This window comes from Paramisgurnus dabryanus, chromosome 17 (assembly GCF_030506205.2).
Source record: "Paramisgurnus dabryanus chromosome 17, PD_genome_1.1, whole genome shotgun sequence".
NCBI lineage: Eukaryota > Metazoa > Chordata > Actinopteri > Cypriniformes > Cobitidae > Paramisgurnus > Paramisgurnus dabryanus.
In genome coordinates this window covers 8,749,207-8,761,827 of record NC_133353.1, presented here as the reverse complement: position 1 = coordinate 8,761,827, position 12,621 = coordinate 8,749,207, and the positions used below count along the sequence as shown (strand labels likewise).

Genomic DNA, 12,621 nt, shown 5'->3' with positions numbered 1-12,621 from the left:
AACTTTATTTGATTTTTGCTCCATGTCCCCTTAGGGGCTCCGTAGTAAAATAACTTGCACTACTTTTTTAGTAACTCAAATAGTAAAATGTGCATTTATAAATATGCGTTACTTTACTCATTTCTTAAGAAAAGTAATATTATTACATAATGCGCGTTACTTGTAATGCCGCTGCGTTACTCTTATGGTCTATACAAACTGGAGATGTATACTTAGTTGTTGTATATATTATATTTTATATTGTATTGTTGCACTATATTGGTGTTTTAAAGAAATGCTTACAACACGAGAAATTTGTGCTAACAGGCTAATATCCAAAACAGATTTTATGTACACAATGCGCTATTCTCATCTCAAATGAGGTCATATTCCCCTTCTCAATTTAACAATCTATGATATCTGAGGTTCTTTACATGTGAAAATTTGTAAAATGATGTATTTTCTGTGTTTTGATGGCTGAATGAGCAGCATCCTGATACAAAACAATAGAATTAATGCGCACAACCTCCTCAGTTTAGAATCAACATGGTGGTGGACTGAATAAGTGATATCAAATAGATAAAAACCAAGCATTACTCCGCTTCAGCACTGGAGATTCTTCACACCATTGAACTTTTTAAATACAGAAATTCAATAAATGCCATCATTTCAATTAATGCCAACCATGTGTGACATCAGCCGTTGAGCGCTTGGCCTTTTTCAGACTGAAATTGCCTGAAGAATGTAATGTTCTGCTTGAACTACCAGCAGACTGTAGCCAAACGCTTTGATATCCAGAAGTGCCTGTGTGATTGACGCGCACAATGAAAAATCTATTCATCTGAAGAGTTGAGTTTTCATTGGCCACTGGCATACATACAGATCAGATAAAAAACAAGATGAGGAGAAAACACGATTTATGATGATGACCAGGATAATTGCAATTAAGGATTGTTTGGAAAGTCTATGAATCCCTTGACATGATATTTTCCTGACTTTGTGCGCTTTATATATTTATGTGAGTGTAAATACACTGCCAATACTAAGAAAGCAAGTATCGAAATCGGATTGGCGTATCAACCCATCCACATAACAAGAGCTTGCTCGTTTGGAGATACCCGAAGCCAACAACAAATCGTGTAAATTATTTCATGAAACTGTTCAGAGCTTTAACTTTTAATGTGGATATTTGCTAGATTTCTGACTGGCCAGCAAACTGAATGGCCCTAAAAGTCACCAACTTCAAGATTACTCCTTTCCCAGCCGGCTAAAGTTAAAAGCACTTGTTTGTCGATCTGCGCTCCCCTCGCTGGTAACCGCATGGCTGACCTTTCTAGCCGCTGCATGTCTATGCATAGATATTGGATTTAACATCCTCTCACCTAAATGACAAATGCTTGCAAAACCAACAGTCGGCCGAGCGTGTGGGACACCTCGCACCACCAGCACCGTCGAGGAGGATTAACGTACCGTAATTTGTCGGTTCCAGCTTTGCGTCTGGAGATTCGGGCCATGAACAGAGGGAGGGTGACGGCATCGAGCCAGCGCTTCTCATACTTTGGTTCATTATCCGAAGGTGAACAGGGTGACGACGGGGCCTGGATGGCATAAATGAGAGCAAGAGAGAAAGAGAGAAAAAGTGCGAGAGGTCAGAGGAGTAACATTTCATTTCAGTACCGATCTTCTGCTCTTTGATCATCGAGGTATACCTCATAACAGCCGTGTCACAGGAAAGTATCGGCAGCGCTTAAACCTGTGAGGCTTTTTCTCAGATAGATAATAAATGCTGTGCTATTTTACAAATGAATGAGGGTTACAGTAGCCTTAAATACATGACATTTTTATGCACATTTAAATGTACTTGTGTAGTCATTGCAGAAAGAGGATAAAAGTCTAAAACAGATGAACGTGTCTAAAATCATCATTTCACAAGTTAACAAGTCCTGTATATTAATAAATTATATCTGGTTTAACATGCACGTCACTTTGATACTCAATGCACATTGCTCACTTCAGCTGGGAAATCCTGTAAGTCATATCAGCATTACCATAATATTGTTCATGACAGGAGCGACTCACTCACAGAAATACATATTCAACAAAGTTGGTAAGCCCCTAAACACCAAGTAAATCTCCTCTTTTGAAATCAATCTCAAAATACCTCCTTCAAAACAAGTCAGGACTGTTAAGAGAACGCTTAACATGAGGATCACAATGTCTGATCTTAAATCTAAAGTTAATCTACAGTTTATTAGCTCACCAAAATCACCTCATGTTTATTTGAACAGACGGTAATTAAAGTTAACCAAGTGAAAACTTTCCATTTATTTTTTACTTTCTCACAACCCTGTTTATTGTTTAGAGTAACTATAGGTCATTAGTAGGTCTTGACTTTGTATCTCAACTGGAAGATCAGTTCAAATCAATGGGTTTGAAACTGAGAAAATATAATTTAAATGCACCGTTAGATAAAAGATGCAAAAATGTAAATGCTGATGAGATGACGAGAGTTTGGGGTTGAAATATCTTTTTTTAAACAATGGTATTCAGTGGAAATGTATACAGTGAAGTGAAGCTGCCAGTCGAAAGGAATCAATAAAAGCCCTCAGTCCAAAATCAATTAATAATTTAAGTTCAAGATCAAAGTAGTTGGACGTAAAAACTCTCTCTTGATGGACAGAATGGATGGTTGGAGTGTTAACCTTCACTAGTAATACAATGCATGTTGTTGGTGATCTAAAACAAATATTTTATTGTAAGCATTAAACTGAATCACTTTGGGCTATAGACATGAATGATGAACCACATGTCCTGTTGAGAAAAGGTGTGCAAATACTCTTCGAAGTCTAAAAAATCAAACCCAGCAACCACTTCACAAGTTTTGCACAGTCAATCTGCACTCATTTCCATCACTGTTGGTTTTGCAATGCATTGCAACATACTTCAGCTTTAAGCAATGAACTGATAAGACAAAACTACTTAATGCAAAAAAGCTTCATGTGGTTCTTCCAAAGTTTTAGCACAAAAGAAACTTTGGGGTTAAGTGTGCTCGGGGCATTAATGAGATATCTGAGAGGATTTTTTGACTGAAATGAAAACTTGAAAGTTTTACCAATTACATCCCAACACTTCCTGGAGTGATATTCTTCACACGGCTCTGTTGTACGGACCGAGGCTGGATAATTAAAAACCTGATTTGACTTTCATGTGCTGCAAGAGTCCTGATATGACAGGCAATAAAATATCACCCATGTGTCTGGACGGATCACGCTGATAGAGCCAAACTCCAGGTCTTTGGTTTTATCTGACGGCTGTCAACATACTACAATCTCCAACAGTCCATATCAATACTGAATTCACTTTCTATATCACAGCAACAAAAACTACTGTTGTTAAACCATCTACTTTATAAAAAAACTGAATTATAAACAAACAACATAACGTATGTTAATTCAATAGTTTACAATAATAATGAGTATGACCAAAGCATTTTTTAATCTTTAATGTAAGTCAATACATATACAGTTTATTCATAGCTGCTGTATTTTGCTACTTATATTGTCTGTCGATTTTTCTGTGTTTCCCCTGCTTCTATTAATGTAAAGCTGCTTTGATTTCTTAGATATATTAACAACTAGAAAATTAGAAAAAAATTAAAACTAGAAAATTTCCGTTAACTCATCTATTAACTAATGCTAGCAGATACAACTTTTGATTTTAAATATGTATAAGTAAATGTTAAAATTAACATCAGATAAGATAATTAACTCTTTCCCCGCCATTGATCAGTCATTGTTAATGAAGAAAAAATGCTTCCCTGCCAATGACGAGTTTTTCCGACAATCCGTATTTCTGCTATTATTCACCAAATGGCCAAGTTATAAAACCCGGAAGCAACCCCTTAGAACAAACAGTTCAAACTCTGTGTATGTTTTGATCATTGATCTGAATCTGATGTCTATCAAAAGTCCTTCACAAAAATGCAATTATCTCAGCTTTTTGCTCAAAATGTGCTATTTTTAAGAAACCTATGCATTTTTGAGAGGTGATAAAAAGAAAACAAATAAAGGAAGGATGAAACTTTTTTTGAAAGTAGAGGATCTGTTCTTTCAATTGATATATTGTATGTTTATATCTTTAAAGAAGAACATTTTCAGCAAAGCATTAAACTTTTATGAAAATCATAAAAAATGCTGGCGCTGGCAACTTTTTTTTATAAATGCTGGTGGGGGAAAAGTTAAATGTGATAAAAGTATTGTTCATTGTTAAAGTTAACAAGTTAACTAAAGTTAACAAATGTAACGTTATTGTAACCTTAAAAAGATCAATAGTTTATATTAACATCTTAAATACATAAAGATTTTTACATTTAACTGAAAGCCGGTTTATTTTCAGCAGTGTGGTGGGTTGAATACAGATGTTCAATTAATATCAATGACACAATAGACTGCAGTAGCAGTGCATCTGACAGCTCTCCCTTCAGGTATTATTATATCAAAAAGAGCCACGACTCTAATTATCGAAGGGCATGTAAATGAATTAATGCTAAACCACCAACACACCAAACGTGATGAAAGCAAAATGCTGTCAGTCAACTCAATGTCACAGCAGCCTGGAGGGAAAGATGAGCCGAAGAATTCAAATCACCTGCGGGACAAACGCTCAACGAGAACTAGAAAAACTAATTTGAAGAACACAAATATTGTGTACATTTTGTTGACTCAGCATCAACAAGAATTTGGCTGAAATGTGTGTCTACAGCTGGAAAAGACAAAGAAAGAGTCAATAGAGGAATACAACTCATTTGTTTACTGTAATTGGATACAGTGGTTTCTGTTTAATAATGAATAATGTGGGTATACATTCGGGAAAAAGCCTCATTTCCATATTCATCACTGTTTCTCTTGGAAAAGAATGGATTTCATCTGAGGGCCTACATTATAAAGAGCTTTCTCAACACACGACTGATAAATAACATCATCACAAATAACAGATTATGTTGGGGTGTTTGCTAATAAAGAAAGCATCAATCTTTCTTATTTAAAGGGTTACAGTATTGAAAAATGGGGAACAAAGAAACAATTTTTAGCTTTGACTTTTTTTAAAGTTATATGAATATTTTTTTACACAATCAACACACATCTCTGCCACAAATGAACACTTAAAGTTTGTTTGTGGGATCTACAGTTATCATGCAATTACACCGAAAGTGACAGAAGTGCAAACGTTACCCCATAGGTGGGCTTCATTGTAACAAACAGAGGGTTTGTTGTTACACCTGTTAGAAAATTTAGTTTAAACACAAATAATTCAATCAAATTCTGTCGATATACTAAAGGTGGATATTGTTTATATATCTGCCTATAATAGATAGATATCCACACATTCATCCATCCATCCATCATCCTTCATATAACCATCCGTCTATTATACATGCATAGAAATAGATTTTTTAAAGGCTGCAAAATTAAATAAAAACTCATAATAGGGAGTTATTTCCCCTGATATTGTATTAACAGTTATCACTTTGATTAACAGTATTTACATTGTTTTCATTTCATTATCATTGTATACCTGAGGCATAATTGTAACACTGTGTGACAACTAACCCCGCTGTGAAAAACCCTGCTGTTTTCATTCCCAAATATCATATTAGGAGTTGCTGACATGTTTCAAAATGTTGATATATTTCAGGTAACAAGATTAATGAATAAAACAATATAATGTTGGATTTGGTGACTTACACACCTAACTCTTAAAAATTGTACACACACAACCCAAAAACTTAAGATGAAGAAATTTACCTCCAAAACACTCTCTGTTCAATATCTTAACCAAATCACATCAAAACTTTTCACAAATTCACAGGAGATCTTTTGACAGAAAGAGAACAAGACCAAAAGCACAGATTGCTCGGCCCTGTAGAAATATATAAAGTAGTCGTGTTACAACGACTACTTTAACCCTGCGTTAGTTTGTGCTCCGCTCACCCCTACCACATATGTTTCAACTCTTTATGATCAAACTGTGCTGATACATATGAAGATCATTTCACTATTTTAGCTAAAGAACCTCCAAAAAAAATCTCACAGACACAACAAAGGAGAACATCATTCACCTGGGAGTATCTTCTCAAAACACCCTAGCAACCACATACTGTAGAAACACCCTAGTAACAACATAGAAACACCCTAGCAACCACATACTGTAGAAACAACCCAACATCCCAGTTGTGAGTTTTGCACAGTTGAGCACAAAATGTAAAAATGTCCTCAGAAAGCTTTCTGAGCTGTGCTCTATTTATAGTCGTCTCTCTCATCCAGTGTTTGAATCTTGACGTGTCGACATTTTGAGCTTTGAATGTCTGATCTCTCTCACATTGTGGTGCGTGTTCATGCGGCTGAATGCAGATAGCAGACTCAGAGCGTCGCATTACTGCACGTTTGAATTAAAGAGATTTGCAGCTGACATGCAACGGACTGCCAGCTCCCGTGAGTCTTACAGTCAGATCGTGTCGTCATATTAACTCAAGTAAATCTCCACTCATTCAGTCTGTGATACCACTAGATGCCTAACTTTTGTTGTTTGTTGAACTGATGTCAAGCTGTTTTCACGTCTCAGTGTCGCAGTAAGCTTTTACTAGCTGTGGCCCTTAGAAAGGTCAGATGTGTGAAATGACAGCGGGTCCTTTAAATCCACGACCTCTACAAGCTCCTGAAATGGATCATCATTGTCAACATGGCTTTTGACAACTACAGACTGGACTTTCTGTAGGAAGTGTGAGGGATGTTTGTCAGACTCATATGTTCAAATCATTAACCAAGTATGAGCAATAAGCAAAAGCTTAAGCAAACATCACAAAATAAAATAACTCACATTTACAGTAGCAGACACTTTTATCCAAAACCACTTACAGCATTTATCAAAGGCAAGCAATAACACAAGGGTTCAGAGTCTCTTGGATTGAATATGATGTATTTTTAAATCTCATTCTGTTATATGGAGTATTTTCAAGTATTATAAATAAGAAGCGATGCCCAAAATGATGCTTAAATGAACTTACCGTGTTGCTTGAGTTTCCATTCAAATGCAAACCACTGTCAAAAAGTGGTGAAGATGCTCTGCTACTCTGATCACTGAAGTGTCCAGGAGATCCTGTGAAAACAGCAGAGATTATCACTTATTATCAAAATAGCACGAAGTGTAAAAATCGTGCAATACATACGGCAAATTCCACTTTGGCGTGCATATGATACGCCAGTCCTTCCCATTCACTTAAACGGCGCGTCTTTTTTTGTTATTTTATTTATTGGTTTATCAATTTTTTTGATATTTTTTACAGTTTAGGATAAGAACAACTTTTTGTTATATCAAAAATGACATCCTAAGCCAAACCCCAATTCTAACCCCAACTTCAAGCGACCATGGCTCAAATATAGACAAAAACATGGAGAAACCTGTATATTAAATAACCTCCTTAAGCAAATCTCAAATCTGACCCTAAACCCAAGCGAAAATGGTTTAAAAAACAGAAAAAAATAGAAAAAAATAAGTAAACAACAAAAATAGATGCACTGTTTAAGTGAATGGGAAGGACTGGCGGCTGCTACCCAGTCTGACATTGTGATATAGTTACATAATTTTTTGATTCTTTTTTCGTGATATTATCACAAATTTTTGTGTTTTTTCTTGATCGTATAACAAATTCCTGTTTTTGTGTGATTATCAGGTATTGGTTGCTCAACTGCTTTTCCTATTTTAAACCATTGACGCTTCGGTTTAGGGTTAGATTCGGTGCTTGCATTAGAATGTCACTTTAGTTATTGGTTTACAAATATATTTTTTTTTTATATGTTACCTGACGTTAGGGTTGGGGTTTGGGTAGGGATGTCTTTTATGTAAATCTAACCCTAAACCGAAGTGACAATGGTTTGAAAATAGTTACAAGTAATTGAGTAACCTGTATGTGATAATCACACATAAACAGGAATTCGTTATACAATCATGAAAAAACGCAAAATTTGTGATAATATCACGAAAAAAAAAAATACAAAAATACTTGACTATATAACGAAATTTCGTGAGAAAGTGGAATTTGGCGTATGTATTGTACGATTTTTACACGTCGTGCTATTAATACGCATCTACATGAGACTGTGTAGGATATTACACAGATTATAGTCAGTCTGCTTTATATTGCATCTTGATGCCATGGACTTCAATCACAGCGGATTATGATGGAATGTACAATAAAAAACAAGGATGTAAGAAATATAGATTACATTTCTGAGAAAGCATCCCCCCAGCAAGCAATTTTGCATTTATAAGACACCTAATAGCCGTCGAAGCACAGCCCAGACACCTACTGTAGACTAAAACGAGAAAATTTTGGGCTGTCAGTGAAAATAGACATTTAGCCCAAAAATGTGAACCCTGGACCACTGGACTAGATATTTATACATAATCTGAAAGCTCTTGTCAAGATAAATAATAGTAAGTTGACATGACTTTTAAATCTGAGTTGATTCAACAAAAACATTTAACCCCCCAGTCACATTAGCTACAAGCGACAGAGACAGAGCGACAGGCTACCATTCATTTTCAATGGAAGTGGCCGTTTGCCAGCGACAAGCGACGAGCTCGCCGCTGCGCGAGCAAGGCGGGGCCAAAATAGACAAGCAGGCTATTTTATGCAAATGCTGAGCGATGCGACAAAGCGACTGCCAATCAGAGTGAAGGAGCAGCGTGACGTAGGTCTGTGGTCGAGTCTGACAAAATAATTCAAGATGGCGGAAAATGCGTATTTATGTATATATCTGATAAGTTTGGCATTTTATCTCATATATTTTGTTACTTTTATCGAGAAATAAATAGTTTTAAATCCAAAAACACCGTTCTTGTAACTTAACAATACCTCTAAAGTGACTTTTGATACCGCTTTGAGAAACTAGCCAAGGAACGCCCATCAAGCGAGTGCGTGTCGCTCGGTGTCGTTCACTTTTGTAGCTAATGTGACTGTAGGGTAAGGCAGCAAATCATTTTTACAGTGTGGTTTGTTAAGATATAGAAAATTACCTTTAAATGTGTGCAAATAAAGTCCTTAGCAACACATATTACTAATGATAAATACATTTTTATATATTTACAGTAGGACATTTACAAAATATCTTTGTGGAACATAATCTTTAATTAATATCCTAATGATTTTTGGCATAAAAGAAATATCAAAAATGTTGACTTGCTACAAATATACTTATATGACTGGTTCTGTGATCCAGGGTCACAAATAAATAAAACAAATAAATAGATGAAACCAAAAATCTCACAAGCTATTCTGGCAAAAACGACATGTAACCACATTCAAGTTTATTTTGAAGTGTGTTACCGTACTCATATCAGGTCTATAGTTAACATAGACGGTGAAATGACGCTATTGCTTGCTGGGATGCTATTCATATCATGAAAACAGAAAATAGATTCAGACGGTAATCTCACAGCAGACTGAATCTGATGTGTTTTTGTGCCGCAATGCTCGACTGCGTCTCTTGACTGTTTACTACCTTCAAATACCATCAGAAACTATTGTGGCCTTCATGTGCACTCAAATCTCATATTATACTTTAATTGAGTTTCTATTTGAGTTGTACTGTACTGTATGTATATCACAGTTTCAAGACCCATGCATGTAAATGACAAAGCAAAAAATTCTTTAGCAATATAATACTATTTTTTACAAAGAAGAAATAATTCATTCAGAAACAGGTGAAGATTGTACAGTTGCTCTGCTTTACGTGAGGAGAGTTATTTATGTGTACTTTATTAATCCCAAAGGGAGCGTTTCACATCACTCGCTTCAGCGTAAATCAGTGAAGTTATTTTTACCTAAAGGGAGTTTTAAAAAGGCCGGCGCTTCCCTGAGGTAGCGAACGGTGATGGTGACCTCATCTCCTGCCGTTCGCAGAAGATGCACCTGCATAAAACACAAATAACAAATAAAACAGTAGAAGAAAGAAACAAAGCAGCCATTTGACATCAGCATGCATCATAATTAGAAAATGTGTTTAAAGGAAACCATGTGAAATGGATTTAAATCACTGCTTCACACTTTACTGAGTGGAGGAGTCTCAACATTTGTATTAAATCAGCATGTAATCTCTCAGAGGTTATGAAGTTCAGAGGATTTCTCATAAATGATTACGAGTGTGACGGAGCATCAGATCATCATGAGCTCTGTTCAGGTCGACTAACTGCTGCTTAGACGGCCAATTACCACACCAGTGTTTCATATCATCACATTTCATCATCTTACACATAACCCCATTTAGAAAGAGTTGAAAATGAAATTCTATCTTTCCAAATACAAGAGAGTGATTGATTTAGATGTTGCCCTCTTGTACATCATGAGAATGTTATCATGAGGACTTACAGTCTTCCTAAGATCATCATCTACTGATGCTTAACCGTCACCCCCACCCCCTTATTTGAGTCGGTGGGTGAAAAGTTCATGTGCATCTTCAAATGAATATAACTCTGGCATTTTTTGGTCTAGAAGCCAAATCTTGGTCTTATTTTAAAGATGAAACTTTAAGGTTTTACACTAAAGTGAATGGAGTTGAAAATATTACAATTATTTCTTAATAGTAGTTTATTGTAATAATTATAAATAATTAGGGCTGCATAACAATGTTTTTAGAATAAATCATATCATATATTGTGTATAATAATTTTGTATATATAAATACACACACACACATGCATGTAAAATTTTAAGAAAAAAAAAAAACATTTGTATATATTAAGTATTCATATTTATGTATAAAATAAATTATATATAAATATAAAAATGTACACAATGTATGTATATTTTCTTAAATATAAACATGCATGTGTGTATTTATATATAAATACTTTTATTCTGCAAACAATTAGTTGCAATTAGTTGTTGTGCAGCCCAAAAAATAATTCAATAAAGTATATATTTTATACAAAAAAAACGCTTCAAAATTTAAGTCTATAGTTGTAATCCAAATTTCAAGGTTTGTGTCACACTTTTAGTGGTTTACCAACAATGACCACTAGATGTCAACGTTTTGCTGCATACTCTTGTCACAAATTATTAAATTACTGTCACTGCATTATTATTACTGCTAAAACGTTTTGAAATATAAAAACTACACTCTATGAGCTTTCCAGTGATATATATTTTGTTAAGATTGAACAGGTACCATACATATGTAAAAACAAATTGGGTCCATCTGTGGCACCCGTGACGTATTAGAAACTGACTCTCACTACATCATAATTTCCCCAAAATGTTTATGAAATATGAAAAATGCATTCTTAGAGCTTTCCAATGATATATAAATTGTCAAGATTGTTTAGGTTTAGAATAGGGTATTAGTGTTACAAATATATAATAACAACATGGGCCCACCTGTGGACCCGTGGCATTTTAGAAAATGTCTCTCATTTCTTAAGGGACACTCTTTTCATAATGAATCAATTACTCTCCACACATAATTTATTTTATAAAACACTGCAGGAATATGTATTCTAGAGGCTTAGACCTTTCTAACAATATATAGTTTGTTGTGATAGATATTAAAGTAAACTCAGATGTCTCGTATATGGGACGACGACAGGAAAGGCGGTTTGAATCTATTGATGTTTGCTATGACAGTCATAACCTTACATTAACTAGCATGATCCAGGTGGTTGCTAAAGTGTTGCTAAGTGGATGGATACTCAGCTTATGGTGAGATTGATCTTTTAAGCTTGATCTCCTATCATGAACACACTTCCCAGTCATTTACAGTTCCTCTCTCTCTCTCTCTCTCTCTCTCTCTCTCTCTCTCTCTCTCTCTCTCTCTCTCTCTCTCTCTCTCTCTCTCTCTCTCATATGTCTCTCATAAGTGACCATCATCACTCAGACAGTGACAGCTTGTCTTTGTTAACTCGAGTCAAATCATGAATCGGCTCAAAGCCAAGAAGGAAATGAACAACACTGAGCTTCTCGCTCGCTCACAGACCTGCGTATGACAAATCTACCTGCTATCGATCACCCGGCAGGGAAAAGAAACATTCATTACTGATACAAAAGAATCGAGCAGTTCAGTGTGTGGTAGCTTTAGTTCAACATCAATGTCATTTCGACACCTAGGGCAGAAATAATAAACAAAAGGATTAAATGAACACTCACAACTTCCTCATGGGTGCATTTCTCCACGTTTATACCATTGACCTGAATAAAGAACAAAATCAGAAGGACTTATGATTACAACTCATGTGAAGCCACTAAAGCTTATGTCTTAAAACATGCAATTTCATGTTCAGATGCTTCATTTACGTTTAAATAATTATTTCACTTTCTCACAAAGCGTGTGTCACATCATACAGTTCAACACCAGATCAAGTCCTGAAATAATGCATCTCTTATATCATAATAATAACAAACCTTGCATTCAAATTAACTAAGTAAAATTGTGGACTTCATTTACAATATTAGAGCTCTACTGATATGAGACTCAGATTAATCTCAAAAACATGTTCAAGTCATTTGTTTAGTTTTCTGCCGGTGTTTCCACTGAGCTATGATTCAACTTCTATTGAAAATGAGATAAAGGCTAAAGCTGGAGTGAAGCT

General features: G+C 35.3%; 1 protein-coding gene across 1 annotated transcript in view; it reads right to left on the bottom strand.

Annotated features, from left to right (window-relative positions):
• sntg2 (syntrophin, gamma 2) overlaps positions 1-12,621 on the bottom strand; it is a 42,573-nt gene that overhangs the window by 18,429 nt on the left and 11,523 nt on the right. The window contains exons 6-9 of the mRNA XM_065255095.1: positions 12,179-12,220; positions 9,862-9,949; positions 7,043-7,134; positions 1,450-1,577 (exon numbers count right to left, since the gene is read on the bottom strand). Coding sequence (XP_065111167.1) covers positions 1,450-1,577; positions 7,043-7,134; positions 9,862-9,949; positions 12,179-12,220 — 350 coding nt within the window. The remainder of the gene's footprint in view (positions 1-1,449; positions 1,578-7,042; positions 7,135-9,861; positions 9,950-12,178; positions 12,221-12,621) is intronic.